At 43.9% G+C, this 17626-nt stretch overlaps 1 protein-coding gene across 1 annotated transcript in view; it reads right to left on the reverse strand.

The window, feature by feature from the left end:
• Positions 1 to 250: 250 nt before the first annotated feature.
• Positions 251 to 17626, reverse strand: part of plxnd1 (plexin D1) — a 63400-nt gene continuing 46024 nt past the window's right edge. Inside the window, exons 20-36 of the mRNA XM_020629474.3 lie at positions 17466 to 17580; positions 16787 to 16894; positions 15092 to 15204; positions 13964 to 14068; positions 12643 to 12773; positions 10979 to 11177; positions 10733 to 10879; positions 10452 to 10608; positions 9977 to 10080; positions 8311 to 8374; positions 7001 to 7035; positions 6265 to 6369; positions 5905 to 6068; positions 5662 to 5809; positions 2492 to 2632; positions 2261 to 2335; positions 251 to 1287 (exon numbers count right to left, since the gene is read on the reverse strand). Of these exons, the coding sequence (XP_020485130.2) occupies positions 1171 to 1287; positions 2261 to 2335; positions 2492 to 2632; positions 5662 to 5809; positions 5905 to 6068; positions 6265 to 6369; positions 7001 to 7035; positions 8311 to 8374; positions 9977 to 10080; positions 10452 to 10608; positions 10733 to 10879; positions 10979 to 11177; positions 12643 to 12773; positions 13964 to 14068; positions 15092 to 15204; positions 16787 to 16894; positions 17466 to 17580 (2028 nt within the window). The 3' untranslated portion in view covers positions 251 to 1170. The remainder of the gene's footprint in view (positions 1288 to 2260; positions 2336 to 2491; positions 2633 to 5661; positions 5810 to 5904; positions 6069 to 6264; positions 6370 to 7000; positions 7036 to 8310; positions 8375 to 9976; positions 10081 to 10451; positions 10609 to 10732; positions 10880 to 10978; positions 11178 to 12642; positions 12774 to 13963; positions 14069 to 15091; positions 15205 to 16786; positions 16895 to 17465; positions 17581 to 17626) is intronic.

Genomic DNA, 17626 nt, shown 5'->3' on the forward strand with positions numbered 1-17626 from the left:
GAAGTTGTTCTGTGTCCTGCAATAAAAGCAATGCTCGATGTCTGCAAGCCTTTTCCCTCACTCGTGTTTTTCATGAGAGCTTTTTTTACAAGCTCTATGAGAAGTTCCAGATGCTTGTTTGCGGGCTTTCGTGTGGCAGGCCAGATCTTAATGGTTCTCAAATGTTGTTAAAAATCTGCTCTCCTGTAATGCATTTGGAAATGGAGCAACACAAGACTTTGCACAATAAACATGCTCATGATTGGACACATTTAAAATCCTAAATACTGTAATTTATTTCACAAACTCTGACAAGTCATTTGGCATCACAATTACAGTCTCTCCTCAGGTTATATTGGGCTCACATTTTTTCTCATATATGTTGATTTCCCTCTTTTAAATTGGTCAGAATCCAACATGAAATTCATTCGTTTACAAGCACACACTGATCAACACTTCTATACTGATGTAGCTCTTCCCAGTGAACCACATTACATCTGATTTCATATATTTCAGTCAATTTATATTCTTCCCTCTACTCCCCCTCAACCCATCATCAGCCTGCATAGCACATTGGATCCTATTGTTCAAGCACCGATGGGAGCCAGTCACCCATCTTCACTGGTCACACCTGAGAGTGTTGCAGGCTTTAGGAAATGGGAGGAGCTTTTCAAGGTCCCTCCTACTCATCCTGAAGAACAGGTCACTTCTAAAGAATTTGAACACATCTATAAATATTGCTATGGACATTATAATACAGTACAGTGCATCATTGGCTCGTTCCCTCAACATAAAGGGTTCAGTGTGTTAAGACTGCCACCAGGGCTTACTGTAGGTCCCAGGAACTGCAAAGACATCCAGAAAAAGCTTAATATCCAAGCTTCTTAGCCTTCCCTCTAAAGCATTGCTGATCCAGACTGTCCAAGTCTCTGGGAAAGATTTTGGAAGAATTCTAAGCGCTCCCAGATCAGAGGAGGAACACCTTGCGAATGTATGTCGTTTTAAAGGCATGTTTAAGTCCATTGCTCTGCCACTTTCACGTTTTTCTTTTTTAGTCTGTGGGCACATAAATGATGCTCATGAAGGCTTACTCTTCAGTGGTGCCGACATTCCAAGGAATGAGGAGAAAGGCAGCTTTCAGCAGGAGAAAGAGATGGCGAGAAGAAGGAGAAGAAGAAGACACCAGCAGGCTCAGGCTTCACTACAACACTCGTAGATGTTGTCCTCCACCAGGGCGATGACCTGCTCGAACTTGTGGTGCAGCTGAGTGCGACGTGCTGTAGGGTTTGACTCCAGAGCGCTCACCACCTGACCGGGTGGAGGAGAGAAAACAAAGAAAACACAACAAAAGGTGACTTTCAGTGGCTGCCAAGCATTCATGCATCTATCAGCCACCTGCCTGGACATAGAAAGTTGAACGAGAGAAAGGGAGAGCAGCAGAGGAACAAGTGAAGTGCTTCTTCAGCCTTCATGCATGCCTCCACACCACAAAAGCCTTTGCTCTTCACATATTTACAAAACCCACATCTGCTCTGTTATTCAAGCCTTATAGACGTTACCGCGTCAGTAGGATTTCTGGGCTCTTAGCGGCAGTGTGCTACCAGGCAGAGAGAACTGAGCCGGGGCGAGAGAATAGGCAATCAGAGCGCCATTCACAGAACGCTGTGAATCACAGTCTAAGCCCCTGGCCAACGTCAGTACAGTAGCATGACAGAGGAAAGCAGCTAAACGGCATTATCATGAGGGTTCTCCATTAAGGCACAGTCACCGCTGACTAAAGCGTCTCCTGAGAATAGTCACAGCAGTGAGGAGACATGGGGGAGGACAGCAGGGGCTAAAGGAGGGCTAGTTCAAAGAGAAACTGGAGATATGTAGCAGCAGCCTAACGGCCTCATTAAGCAGATAGGGGTGCTGGATGGAGTGAAGGTAAACAGAAAAGTTGTTTGCTTAAAGTGAAAGCTATATGAGGGCTCGAAGGGGAGTTTGGACACATTCAATGCTGGCTGCTGCTTGGATGTTAGGTCATATCTGATGATTCTGATGAAAAGAAAGTAGCTATTTGGCGCAGCTTTTTACTGATATTACGACAGGTTGTGAAGTTGTTTACAGCATGCTTCATCTCTCGACGCTGATCTTCCGCGCTGATATGTCGAGCTCTGATACCCGTCTGTAAAACTTGAACAGGGTTAGCCGAGGCAGCAGAAAGAATAGGGCCAGTTACGACATGAGTAACATATCTTACCTGAGGCCAATAAGACAGAGAAGTCATTTTCTTTCTTACCTGGCTTCTGTATCTCTTGGCATATTTGTAGATTTCTGTCAAGGCCAGGTGGGTGTTGAATTCATTTCTGTATTTCTACAGAATGGAAAATTATAATATATTATTCTTCAAAATAAGGTCTCCAGGAAATTGTGGGCTTTTTTGGAGCCTGATGACTTATACACACACACACACACACACACACACACACACACACACACACACACACATACACAAAGGGACTGTACTTACTCGCGACTCCTCGGCCAGGTGAGCATTCATCTCCTGCTCGCTGAGAGGTGCCATTTCCTGGATCTGTTTGTAGTAGCACTGCACTCTCTTCTTATACTCAGGGATCTCCTTGGCATACAGCAGCTTGTTTGTAGGGGAATCCTGAAAAAAAAACAAAAAAAGTTTTTACCATTTATTGCAGCAATACGTGTTTCGTTTTGGCAGTGTTGGCTGTGCTGATCCAGCCTAGGAGCATTTGTAAGCTCATGTTTTATTTGCTTTGGCAGATGTGTACAGACCGCCTCCTGTTCAGATAGATTTTCATCTGACCTGATTCAGGCCAGGCAAATCATAAACATTTATCGAATACAGAGCTGGTCTAAGAGCCATTTTTGCATTTTCATAAACATCCAAAATGGCAGCTGGTAAGTTGGCTACTAAATCATACCATGCTAAACATCAGTGTACTATGCTGAAGTTGAAGTCACATGACCTGGATGTAAGAACTAACTAGCTAACTAGCCAAGCGGCTTTCTGCTCCATCACGTTTGAAGTCTCCTGAAGCGACCCACATATGGCAAAACTTCAACCTCAAATGCTGGCTGTGACTTATTTCATAATTTAGCACTGGGCTTCAGCTTCTACTTAGGAGGTTTGTTCATTGTTATGCAGTTTGCAATAAGGTGCTAATGTCCAAAGAAAGAGCTGCTCACGAGAGTGGATGTATTTTTTGTTGATGATCAAATCAGAACCAGCCTAAAGTGAGACAATAGTGGGAGGGAACAGTTTCCTTTCCGTACAACAGACCCCTCACAAACTGGGGAGAAAGAATATTCCAGACTTAACAATACTCCTTCATACCTCTGCACACTGCTTCAGGCTCTCGCACGACTGTTTATTCATGCAGACAGAAAAGTAGAAGGGCTAAGAGGTTGTGGGCATACTCTGGTTTTAGTGGTGACTACTGTTGTGAGCGAGTGTGTGTAGTTCCTCGTGAGCTCTACGAGTGTGGGAGAGAGAAAGGGACAGGGAGAAAGTAGGACAGGGAAAAAGACGAGGGGAAAAAGAGACGGCCAGTCTCAGCTTTCAGCATCAGTGAATGTGCTTACAGAGCACCTTAATATTTCTATGTGTCACGACTTATTTGTGTCACCTTATACATGTGTTTGTTTGTGTGAGTGTGTGTGTGTGCTAAACGTGCTGGGGGAGGGGATAGGCTGCGGCCATAGTTGCTCCCGCCGATAGGGAACCCTCACGCTTCCTGTCCACAAGGTCACTTCCTGCTGCTCATCCATCTGCCTGGTAACCCCCCTGTGACCCTGTGGCCCTTCATGTCTGCATCTTGCCAGATAAGAGGGTTTCTGTGGAAACAGCAAGCTTTGCTTACTTTCCTACCCCCTCTGTCTCATCCCTGCTATGCTTCTACTAATCCAGACGCAGTACCCTTCACTGCCCTGTCCCGAGGCAGCCGCACACACTCATGCAAAACAAATCTGACTGTAAACACGTGAGCAAATTGTAGGTGTGTCATGCCAGTCTCCTTGACCTGCTGGAGAAAATGTGGCCTTATCCTTGAAGTTGGTGACTCCACAATCCGTGCACAGCCAGATGCAACATGATAATGAGCAGGCTGCAAACTAAGCAGTGCTAAAATATCCCCTCACCCGGAGGTTTTTTATCTAGTCTTCATTTGAAAACACAAGGTATGTACCTGCCTACAAATGCATGGGAATATTGTTGTTGCTATTAGTGTACCCTCTCCTTGGCACTGAACTGAAGTATATAAATCAGAGTGTTTCTCAGTGAAAGAGGAGCATTATTTGATGAGTCCTTGCTCCCCTCCAGGGAGGAAGCCGGTCAGAGAGAGACAGGAAGCTGAGCGTGCTCAGGGTCATGGTGTCTGAGGGATGAGACGGATTTGTGAGCAGTGAGGACATTGACATGCAAGCACACACACAGACAAAAGAGAGACAGACAGACCAATGGACATAGGAGCGCCTGAGCACAGACACACAGCTCACAGCACAAAACGAGATCCCTGGTGCTCATGACCTTGGATCAGCCAAGTCGGCTGAAATAACCCTAGGAGAGGTAGATGGAGCTGACAGGCTGAAGGCTCGGGGATGAGGGTTCACAGGGGGACTGGAGAGGTGTTAGTGTGTGTCAGTAAATATACAGACAGACAGATATACAGTATATATTGATGAATAGATATACTGACTGATGATTATAAAGAAAGCCTTTAGTAAATTTGGTATTTAATTAATAATCCTCCTCAGAGGGCTGAAGTGAAGAAGAGATACTGACATTGAACCTCTGGAGTTCTAACTTTGTCTAATCTTAGTACAACGTACTGTAGGGCTGTCAGCATTAAGTAGTTAATCGCAATTAATCAGGGTCTGAAATGAATGCGTTCATTATTTGAATCGCAATGAATGACCTGTTATTTTGTTGCTTTAAGCGCACCGTGGATTAGTCTTCAGTGTCTTCCTGTAGTCACAGTGATGGAAAAGAACGACACTGCTGCATCTTTGTCTGACATCAAACATTTCCCATTTTTTCCATTTCTTTTGTCGGTTTTCATTTAGTTTTTGAGCTATATTGATTGATTGATTGATTTGTTTTCGTGTCATTTCTCTGCTGTTCTTAAATATAAGTTCCTTGCTCCATGGCTATATTCAGTTAATGTTGTAAACCTCTGATCTACCAGAAGGTCCTTATTTTATTTCAAAAATAAAAAGCCTTACAGTTTAAATTTTTTAAGTGAAATAATTGAATTTCAAACATGCGATCAAAATGCAATTAACTATTGAAATTCAGTGATTAAATTCGATTAAAAAATTTAATCATTTGACATCCCTATTTCAATGTGATTCACACTTCCTGGTGATATCACAAGCTTCATTGTCAGTCATGAAAAGGCCATTTAATCTCCTTAAAATAACTGAAAAGTGACGCATGCAACTCCTTAACTTTCTTGGGAATCAACATGTTTCATTCAGTATCAAAGTAATATTTGAATAGCTGCACATCAACATTACAAATAGAAACTGTAATGTGACACATTTACCACTATGTAATGTAAACAACATGGTTGTTTGGGGGCATTGTAATCTCAGCTTGTCTCAGGAGACCCCACGGCATGAGGATTTCAAAACTCCTGCAATTGCTAGATAAAAAGATAATCTCACCTTGCCAAGCTGCAGGTCAGAAATAGAGCAGGCGTCAATGAAGGCCTGGGCGATGACAGACAGGCAGGCATCCATGTGATCTGTCTTGTCAATGTCAAACACAAACTGAGGATTCTTCAGGATGTTCACCCAGAAACGCAAAGGCAAACTGCACGGGGAGGGGAAGAGAATATTTTTTAAAGCCTTGCACTTGCATAGTGAGATAACTAAAGGGGCATTTAAGCAGCAGGTTAAGTTGTGTACCTGTTAGTTTTCCAGATGTGCAGTGTGTCTGGGTCTGTGATGCCCCGTTTGTCAGCCTGCTCCTCCAAGAAGTCAAAGAAATATTTGACAGCCAGAGGGGGGCGTTCCGGAGGGATGCTGAGGATGGCTTGAAAGAGGTCATCCAAGAACTTCTGAAGAGTTCCCTGTGGAGGAGAGAGAAAAAAGGCTGCTCATACATACGCAGAGACATGGTTTCATGGGATGTGGGAATTACTCTTCGGCCTCTGAGGCTAATATGGGCCACAAAAACAAGAAGTGAAAGATGACTTAGATATCAAGATGTAACTTCAATCTCTTGGTAGTGTGGACAAAGTATATTTTTTTCTTTCTTGTGGTTACCTTTGTAGACAGAAGGCGCGTCAGGTAGATTTCAGGCAGGACTTTCTTGCGGTGACTCTGCCGGTGTGACCTCTTATTCTCCATTAGCTCATCATGAGGTAGGACCTGGAGGAGCAGAGGCCAAAGGTCAACAAACTGCCCGTGAGAGGAAATAATAAACCCTCTCATGAGTATCTAGATGAATGCTCTACTGTCTGTGTCCATTGTTGGAGGGGAAATTTCTGTTTCTTGCATTAGACACATGATCTTGAAACCACATCTGGGTCTTTATGAGCACTGAATCATCTTCAGAAATAAGGAAGCACTGGGAATTGGGAAATGCTCATGCTTTTCTGTGGTTGCTGTGTATAGGATCATGTTTCTGACTGGCTCACAAGGGTCTAAATAAGAGTAGAGGAGAAGAAAGAAGTAGTCAAAATTCACCTTTGTGTGTCAAAAAAAAAAAAAGGGACCGGAGAGGACCATTCTGCAAAACTAACTATTCACCCGGCAAATTGCGTCCCGAAGAACTCATTATTCTAAAGTCAAAGGTCCCATATCTTGGCTGACGTTTATAAAAGAGCTTAAGCAGTATTAGCGCTGTCATGTCCTCTCAGCAGCTTTCCTTTTCACCTTCATTCACCCCCTTTCTTTCTGTTGTCAGGCCTGCTCCGAGCTCACTAACAGTCGCAAACATAGGAAACAAACTCACTTAGGGCATTTAACAGAAACATTCTGATTACGCGGCGATACTTACCAAGTGTACATACTTCTCCGTATCCAAATCCTTCACTACAGAGACAAAAAAAAGAAACACACAGCGTGAAACAATGCACAATCAGCAAGGTGAAGACCTGAGAAAATAAGAGGAGACAGCAGGAAGGAGCACAGAGGAGTGTGACAGATAGGAGGGTGGGGGAAAAAAAGGGAGATTGACAGGAGAGCAGAGGAGATAGAGTACATGAGAGAGGAGAAAGTGATTAAGGTGGACGGTGGGCAGGTAGGGGAGGGGAGCTGTCTGAGAGAATGAAAGAGAAAGATTACGAGTGAAAGGAAAAAAAAAGAAAAGAAAGAGATTAGCGGAGACAGACACACGGAGTCTGTGATTGGTTCTGGAGCCAGTGTAATGAGATGGTAATGCTCGGCCAGTGCTGGAAAAGAGCATTAAAACCTTGCTGGTTTATATATAGATCCAAACACAAACACACACTCATACACATGCATGACACGTATGAATACATGTAGACGCATGTCCAAATACAAACCGAAACCAGACACAAACAAGTATAGTAGATTATTGCACACAGGCACACACGGCAGCAAAACAAAGGCAGGCATTTGGCAGCCACACACAAACACAACGATATAATGAGTGTGTTCTCATTACAGCCTCCTCTGCCAGAGATGCTCCTGCCCAGCGGGCCACGGTCCAGACCCTCACCACTGATCACAGGCAGGCAGGACAGTGTTTTATATTAGCCAGGGAGCACTACAGGCTCATAACACTCCCTTAATGCTTTGAAGGAAGAGCCAGGTTTGGTCCACATAAGCCTATCTTTGGACCAGTTTGAATGAGAGGGGAGGCTTTGATGGACAGAGCCTGCACTCTGGTCTGGTACTGATTATGTAAGGTAGACTCCAGACAATGAAGGGACAAGCCCATTAAAGGCTGCATGTAAACTTGTCTGTCAACAGGCAGATCTCTTGTTATAGTCCCGTTTGAGGCTCAACAATGGGCCACCTTGTGTAGCAATTTCTTCCCGCAAGCCCACATTTGCTCAAGAAATACGTCTATAATGCCGGTTAAAAGTCTGAATGAAACGGTAGAAGAAGACTAATGTTAAGTGTTAGGATTTATTAGGTGTGAGTGTGTTTAGATGTCTGCGGTGTCCTTAGGGGGCGGGAGCGTGTGTGGTTTCATGCATGTTTACACGAGCGTATCATGTTCTCGTGATCAGCTAAGCATGTGCCGTTTCCTGTGACCAAGTGAGTGAGTGTATTTATCCAAGTGTGGGTGAGTATGTGTGACAAAGCGACAGGGAGTGGGTGTGTTTGAAGGTGACGTACCTCTCCCCAGGGTGTTCTCTTTCTTGTCTTTCATGCTCATAGCCAGCGATGCCCCTTCTGGGATCTGTGGAGGGGAGGGGAGAAGGAGGGAGGGAGGGAGGAAAGACGAGAGAGGACAGAGAGGGCACAGGGTCAGGGGTGAGCTGGGGTGCACCAGAACAGCATCATTAAGCATGCCCTCCAGGGGAGAGTGGTGTTGAGAGGTGTATACGAGTGAGTGAGTGTGTGTGTGTGTAGGTGTGTGTGTGTGTGTGTGTGTGTCAGTCTAGAGTGGTGGTGACTCTGCAGGAGCCTGGCTGGGCTCATTAAAGTCAACCTGTGGTGAAATGGATTGAACAGCTTTGCCAGTGAACCAAGACTGTTAGTACTTGCTGCAGCTCGCTGCTTTCACAGCTCCGTCCCAACAGCAGAGCAAAAACCAAACAGAGCACTTAACACGTACACGTGAAGGGTCGAGGGTCAAGGGTCACGAAGGAATGTTTACTCACGCACAAATGAACACAGACGTAATCAAACACACCATTTACACATTCATGACATATTGTGTCTATCTTTTTTTCTATTCATTTATTTGAAATTTAGAATTTATTTATTATCGTTAATTTAAATTATTATATTTAATAAATAAATATGTGAATGGAATATTGTAATTATTACACTTTCTGCTATCTGTACTCAAAAGTAAATGATATTATGTGTTTTTATTAATGTTTTTCTTAAAATAAATTTGAATAAAAATAACACTTAGACGATGGTTATAACAGCACAATTGTGATATTCATCTTATCTGATGGATGTAGTCTCAGTGACATCACACATTGCTTTCTAAAGAGGCATTTGAAGCCCAATGACGGGCTGACCGTATTGGAAATGCTGACTCTACCTGACTTTAGATTAATCTCGACACAGGCAAAGAGGTAGAGCTGGGGTGGGGCCTTAATCCTCCTAGCAACCAGCTACAACGCCTTTCAGTCAACTCAGCCGTGACCCAGAAATATGCAAATGTAGCCTTGATATGATCAAAAGTTATAAAATGATATTTAAAGGGCTTTCGGTGACAGCTTCATGCGGATACTAAGTCATGTTTTTGCCCTCCCGCTTTGGCTTTAAAATATGTAAAGATAAATAAATGTTACTTCTTTTAAAAAGAAAGTTCCTCTAAAAAGAAAGTTGTTTTATTTTTATGAATAAACATACAAATGCTACAATTCGATTCAAGAAAGTCTTTTTTTGCAGCGTGTCTGGGTTGAATGTTTATGTACACTATCATAGTTACGGCTGATAAATAAGTAACATACATATTAATAACTATACAAAATGTTGTATACTGTATTTCTGAATGTAGAATCTGCACAACAACACAGATTCTATCAGGTCATTTGCTGTAATAGCAGCAAATGACCTGAAAAGAGAGGCGTTGAATAACAGCAGACAAACATTTGCAGAAGCACCTGAATGTAAGTGTGTGCAGCCACATAGAAACAGTGAGCATCCTCACACCCATGGACAGCCAGTGACACCATTTATAAGGACTTCTCACCTTCAACACCCCCGCTGTAGCTGTTACAATATCAGGGATATACAGGTGCCCTGTGACAACACCCACCACAGCGGATTCACACACACACACTCACACACACACACACACACACACACACACACACACCTGGTAATGGAAGACTGTGTTGAGCTTCTTCCTGCCATCCTCCATCACTGAGGAGTTATCCAGGTCCTGCAGAAGCTTACTGTTGCTGCCAGAGTCAAACCACTCTGGAGGAGAGAAATAAGACAGGAGAAGGGAGGAGGGTAATATTAGACAATTCCATCCTAAATTTGGAAAAGGATATGCAAGACAGAGAGCAGTCGTGCTCTAAATCTCTGTGTCACGACCTGTGGAAATATTCTTGGGCCATTAATCAAATCAGCTCTGCAGGCTGCACAGCTTTTGAAAGCAATAACTCTTTGTGATTATGACTGTACACTCTCCTCGATGCATTCTGTCATTTATTATATTGCAGCCCCAGGTTAGTTGAGCTTCATGAGAGGAATTGACCTTTTGCAAGCAAAGAAGATTACTATATCTCATACGGTTTGGGGAAGGGGAAAGGATGAAAATAATCAGGAAAAAAATGTGCTCTTACCTAGGTCTACATCCTGTGCTCGGGGCCACTGGGAGAATGGGAGGTTTTTATAAAAGGCCTCTAGGATTTTTTCCTTCACCTGGTAGATTGTGTCTGTATTCATGACCCTGACCGACAGTGAGTCCATGCCACAGCCCTGGAAGGACACATTCATGTTCTGCAAGGAAAAAGAAGCAGCAGCATGTCATACTTTGCAGGATTCAGCAAGTTTTGAAATGTAACTTCCTGAAAAGCAAAACCCGGATATGAAAGATGAACTGAAAGTGTGTGAGATTTCCGACCTGTGGTTTGGCCTCCACATTCTCGCGGAGCAGCCACTCCTCATTGAGGGTGTAGCGGGCCTTCCCTGTGATGGCGTCTATGGAGCCCTTGTTGATCTGCTGCTTGATTGCACACAGCAGCAGGAAGAAAGGCTCACCCACTGTTTCCTGAAGAACATGACAGAAAAGTTAAGTCAGACACTGGGGCTTTAGTAAGTCTCAATCAAAAACTCCTGCCACATCATTCTCCTCCTCATTTTTCCTCACCTTGAGGTAGCTGTACATGCAGATAGACATCCAGTTGGTCAGCATCTTCTCCACAACAGACTCAGTGCGGCGCAGCATCAATTTAGGATTCTTAGAGGCTGAAGCATCAATCAGGTCTACAAGCAGATCTTTCATGATGCTGGTGTAGTACTCCAGCTTGCCATGGAGGGCGATGGTGAGCAGTGAAGCCAGGCTGCATCTGAAGAGCGAGAAAACAGATTAGTAGAGACGACAGATGAGCAAAAACACGCTCTTCCAAACATTTTGGCCAGTGCAGGGGAAGTGCAGATTTATAGGTAGTTACGTAACAGAAGCAACAACAGGTTCAACACCTGTGACTCCAGTTTCAAATAAAGACCTGATCTAATGCAGGGAGCGTCTGGTGAGTAAATCCAGAGGTGCAGGGGATTTCCCTAACAAAGCCTCTTTAATCCAGGAGGAAGGGGCCACATCAGTCAGTAAGCGCTGAGTAACTGAGCTGGGACAGGGATGTGGTCTTGCCTCTGGATTTTTTTCTCATGTTCCCCGCAATGACTGGCATGTTTTAGGACATCAAGACCAAAATAAACTGAACTGACAAATGCTCTACTGCCTCGATAGCTTGTAAACCACTTTTCTCAACCAGAAATATCTCAGAAACAGACAACCTTGATTGGGAAAAAAAAAAAAGCTTCCGTTTTTGTAATCTGCATTATTTGTAACTTTAACAATTGTGCGATTTCACTGTTCATTGCTCCTCAGCGTTGCCCTCTTTAATAAAAAAAAACAACAAGTTAACCTGATTAGAGTACATTGATAAGTAACCCGTAAAAACAAACTCAGATGTACCCCCGCAAGGTACATATGTACACATCACACTGTGCCTATGTGCAGTATGTGTTTATGTGTCTGGTTATAAAACCTCTAGTTAGAGGCAGAAGAAGCAGCACACTTCAGGTGTGTCCTGGGTGAAAGAACTCAGTTCCTATTCAGCTGAGTAGCTTTTCTGTAACTTTGTCTGTTTAACTGTTTGATTGTCAAAATTGCACTCATAACCTGTTTGATGAACTTTCTTTGCAATGAATTACTGAAAATATAATCGACTAATGGTATCATTTCCAACCGTGTCATTTTTTTCTTCTATTTAGGCCTTTAGCGACACAAAATGTGTCATTTATGCTACAAGAGCTTCAAAACCAAAACAATGACCAAAGACATTGTTTGATGATGTAGTAAAGCAGCATGGGACCATACACAGTGAGTGTCATTAACACTTTTCTATATGTCTTATGTTAGTTTGGTAGAAGCCATGTTTGCTAACAAAGTGGTTTTAAGCTGTTTTGTTTTTATCATAATTTGTTTCCACTGTGGGTCAATGGGTCAATGACTTTAACTGCATGCTGTGGCTTAAAATGAGGTTGATGAGAGCTGTGAGAGTCAACCAAAAAAGTTAAGCTGTGGTCCGAAAACTTTGAGCTGAAAGACAGTGAGACAATCTTAAGAGGTGAAGGGAACGACAGGGTCAAGTCAAAAATGACGACAGAAATAAATACAAAGCTTTCTGCCAATGGTTTCTTAGATTAGGTAATTTCATCTTGTAAGTGTTACTTATCTCCAACCTTTAAACCAATCTGGATGGATGCTTTTTCTTTTTCTTCCAAACAACTACTTTCTGACATAATTACCTGTCTCGTACAGCAAAGTCCTTCTGCTGTTCCAAGGCGTGGACAAACGTGATGAGGAAATGCTTGTTGTTGAGCAGTGTAGAGAACAGAGTGATGCCCTCCTCTACGTTAGGCCTTGTCGTGTTGTTAGCCTGATGATGATTGGGGGATGGGGGATGGGGGGTGGGGGGGGGATGAAACAGTTAGTTCTCTTTGTGATTTCTCCTTAACTGCGTTACACACCTGCTGAACCGCCCCTAATTATTTCACCACCTCTTGTCTCGAGTGACCTATCTAGTGAAAATTTCATCTTTCCATCACAGCTCTCTCTTCGGCTCTTTCAGGCCCCCACCTCTCTCTGGTTCCTTCAACAGAGTCTGTATCTCCCGCTCCGGTCCCTGACTGTGTGTGATTGTCTCTAAATGTGCCGAGTCGACTTAATGAGTATGGTCTATCTATGGGTGCGACTAAGCAGCAGTGTGATGAAGTCTTCCCTCTGGACTGCAGCCATATGGTGTGGTTTGCAGCCTGACAGAAGGAGAACAGGGGTGTCCATTAAGATAAATGCCCGCCTGTGAGATTTATTTGCTGTGACCTGGAAAACACTTCCTGGGAAGACGATGTGGATCCAAGGCACTTCATCACGGTTAGACAGGCTCCCCCGGCTGCCGACCCAAAACTAAGCTAGCAATCGTTACTTTCTCTCTTCCCAACGTGCACACACACATGCACACACACATGCACACGCCTTCATTTGCAGTATGCCATCACACAGAGGTGTAGAGTGCGCACTCCCTTTCCCACTTTCACTTTATAACTCATGTCCGCCCCTTTAGTACACACACACACACACACACACACACACACACACACACACACAAACACACACACACACACATACACAAAACAACAAGAGATGGATTTGATGAAAAGCATACTGTTTGGTTGTCCTAGTGCCAGTGGGAAGTGTGTCAACAACCTGCCATCAACTTAGTGGGCACCGTGTTTTTTGACGGGCTGAATTTGTTTTGTGTCTCACTCACTAGAAACCGCTGCATGACAGGCATTAGTATTCATATTTGCACACACAAGAGCATGTGGGTTCATACACATAAAGCACACCTGACACACTCCGCACACACACATACACACACTGCACGCACACAAAGTCAAAAATGCACTATATGCCTTTCTTTACTCCTCATCAACAACAGCCCCACTGTGAAACCTTAATAAGCTTCAGAGTGACCCAGTTGAGAGCGATGGGAGTGAGGTCCCAAATCAAGGCACTCTGGCAGAAGAAAGCAACCTAACCTAACATCCTAATGGCTTAACCCTTCACCTTCCAGTCCTGCAGCAGCGGATGGGTCTCTGGCAGCGCTCGAGGGCCCAGAGGATCATTCTCGTAGGCGGGCTGGACCAGACTCTTCTCGTAATCGGAAAACATCTGAAACACAAATAAACACATGAAGAAAAATGTTTAATACAAAGTCAGCTCAAGTTGTAAACACAGGAAGATGCATAGACATGGGGAAACAGAAAGCGCTGGCCTTGAGACTCTGCAGTCTGGAACCAAAGGGCAGAATTTCTTTTCTGAGGCCCTGACAATGGAAAAGGGAACATGACACTGTGACACAACATCATGAGCATTAATGCTTCAGAGGCAAACTGACCCAGAGCCAAGAGCCAGCCTTTCAACACAGTCTGTCATTTCAGGGTAGCTGCATTTGTCTTGTATTGTAACTGTGTCAGAGACTATATTTATCGCCGTTTTGTGTTTATGTGCAAACTCCAAGAACCAGAAGCTCTCATGGTAAGACAAGAGCACAAAGGGTCGAGGCGGAGTGTTTGCTGTGCTAGCAGGAAAACTAAAGACGATACTAAAGCAGCAACACTTGAATTTATGTTTCTCTCCATGTAGCTTTCAGCACTCTCCCCTTTCACTTCCTTCACAACAGAAAAACACTGTCCAGTGTCCACTGCAACAAACCAGCGTTGCGCAAGACACCCTATACTTGCAAAAGAGTGTGGGTGGGTGACAGAGTCAGGAGTGTTTTTTTTTTTTTTTTTTTTAACCGGGGGAAAGTTCCCTTGTCTCAGTGCCCGCCATTGTTCTGTCTCCTTGTGGTTGGAGGACAAAGCATGCTGAGTTGTGTCTGTCTGTATCAGTGGAAATTACACCCACAAACACACGACCGCAGTCTACCTTCAGAGTGGATCAGACATCCGGAAAATGCTTACCTATAGAGAAGATATTTAGTCTCCTGCAGGGTGTCACACTGAGCTACACTTTGCTTAAACTATATGTTTAAAAAGTTCCAAGGTAAATTTTGATGCTGCATATTACAAGCTGTGGGAAATGTGTTACGCAGGAGGGAAAAAAAACAATATTAAAACCCCATTGAGAAAAATGGTATTGTCAGTGTGCCAGTGGAAATCAGATAGCGGGCGGAAAAATAGGTTTTCTCACCTTGGGGAAGAACGTGCGTGTTACAAACTGTTTGTACTCCAAAAAGGGAATGCCCTGGCTGCGGTTCAGCTCCTTGGTCAGGTCTGTCATGTCTGTCTGCAGCTCTGCAAAGCCTAAAAGAAAGAAAAAAACAGAATGACCCAAAAAGGCTTGAATCATGGGAATGTTTAAGACCAAAGACTTGTTCTTGGCTCCTCGTGCTTCATTTGTTGCTAAGCGAAATGAGTCAGAAATCTGTTCACAGGCTAATGCAATAACCCTCATATTCTCTGAGGACGCTGTGGGATCTGTAAGAATCAAAGATCACATTAAAGACAAGTTAAATCAGAGTTGTATCATCTCATTTCGCAATGTTCTGGTTGAATACTAAATACACCGGCAGCATCTGATCCTCTGATCTTCTTCCAATCTTTCCTTTCTCATTTCTCTTTGCCAGATTTTTTTTGCAGTCCAGACAAATATTTACCAAACAACAATGAGAGCAGCCAAACCCAGTCTGAGGCCCTCATCCAAAACATGTGTGGGGAGGCTGCAGAAACCCTATCAGCATCTCCAGACACACACTTGAATATGCATGCTAATATTTTAGCCACTTTATTGGATAGCACGCTCTCAGAGAGGATGATGCTCTCCCCTAATGAGACGCTGGAGATCCCTTTATGGAAACGCTCTTCCTGTTGTAGGATGAGAGACGTATTGGGGTTACAATGGGACTTTCTTAACACCGTGTTTGTGTAGAAGGAGGGGAATACTAGACCTGAGGGATTTGACTCATATTTCATTACTCCCTCCAGGTTATTTATCCTCCTGCTCACCAAAGCGTCCTCTAACCCACCAGTCTGTTCACACCATTGACTGTTGATTGGAAGCAGCCGTCCCCGAAAACCAAAACACCTCTCTGCCAAAACTCTCTTCTCTGGAAAATGTCATTTTCCCATCTCCCCTGTACTCCCCAGTCTTTTTTTATTATATCTTACGTCTCGGCAGAATTACACCTCGATCATGCACTCTCAACCTGAACTCTGCCACAAATCTGTCTGCGTCCTCCGACTAAATAACCTCTCCTCCTCCCACACTTTAGCTACTCCCCATGACCCCTACTCCTATCTCTTCCTCCCTCTACTTTTCTTCTCTATCCATCCCCCCCTATCTCTATGCCATAAATCTGGGTGCTCAGATGTGGCGCGGCCTTCACACGGTTTTACCCTAATGCCCTAGACTCACACAAATGCACACATATATGTGCATACAAAAAGACAGGGCTCTGAACACAAACACGTACAAGCCTCATTCCTACAGGCTAGACACAACAGAGGCGATGCAGCCACTAAGTGCGTCTTGCGTGTGACTGATCATTTGTCAGACACTGTGTTTCATGAGTCACGCTTACTAGGCACAAATCTGTCAACTGTTGTATCTCCCTCCCACTTCAGCCGAGAAAAAACACACACAGATGTGCACAAACAAACACACAAATATATGTGGTCAATATTTCTTCCCACAAGCTCCTTTTTCATGTCAATCGACACAAACATCATTTGGGTGTCTGAACCACACTGATATCAGAGTTTGTACAATAGGAGAGGTGCATGTGTCTGTGCATGTGTGTGTGTGTGTGTGTGTGTGTGTGTGTGTGTGTGTGTGTGTGTGTGTGTGTGTGTGTGTGTGTGTGTGTGTGTCCTTGTATAAACACACCTTTGCGGATCTCCTCTCTGATTTGGGACTCCATCTCTTCCATTTGGAGAAGAGTTTTCTGCCAGTAGCGTTCCGCCCTTCGGCTCTTTGTGCAGTACACTACAAGGGCTGAAAAGACAAAAAGCAGTTTGTATACAAAATGTTTCAACCACTGACAGCTTCCACTACATCAAAACAAAAAAAAAAGTCAATATCAATAGGATGCGCCTAAAAGCCTGTGAGGCTGTGGAACATATTTCTATGAATGCTTCTGACTGTGCGAGCATGAAAATGACATTTTCTGATAAATTTAAGGGTTTGAACATTGTTGATAAAATGTGTGCACTTATTATTTCAACAGCTATCAAGCACAAAAGGGTCCTGCAAATTAAAATAAAGATAAGAGGGAGGGAGGAAATTGTGTGAAAACCCACGGAAAGTACCAATTTTCTCCCCCCGCACCTGCCCCTGCACACACTCATACAGAGATTACCGGATAAACTCCACACAGACATCCAGACAGTGCTGACAGCAAAGGGGAACAGTAGGGTCTTTGTGCTTTGAGTACTGAAGAAGGATGAAGCAAGTGCAGAGAAACTATGACCCTCAAATCCCTTTTATCTGTTCCACATCTGGAGCATCCATCGCTGCAGCAGTCACACATCCATCATCCGCTGGTGAGTATGTGTACACAACCTACCCACAGTGCACAGCAGCAGCAGCACGCAGCACACCACGATGGACACCACGATGGCCAGCTCGCTGCCGCCCAGCTGCACTTTGGCAATGGTGTGACGAAAGTTCCCAACTTGCACCTAGACAGGAAAAGAAGAACACACTAGTATGTGAAACTGCTTTCTC

This window comes from Labrus bergylta, chromosome 12 (assembly GCF_963930695.1).
Source record: "Labrus bergylta chromosome 12, fLabBer1.1, whole genome shotgun sequence".
In the NCBI taxonomy this organism is placed as follows: Eukaryota; Metazoa; Chordata; class Actinopteri; order Labriformes; family Labridae; genus Labrus; species Labrus bergylta.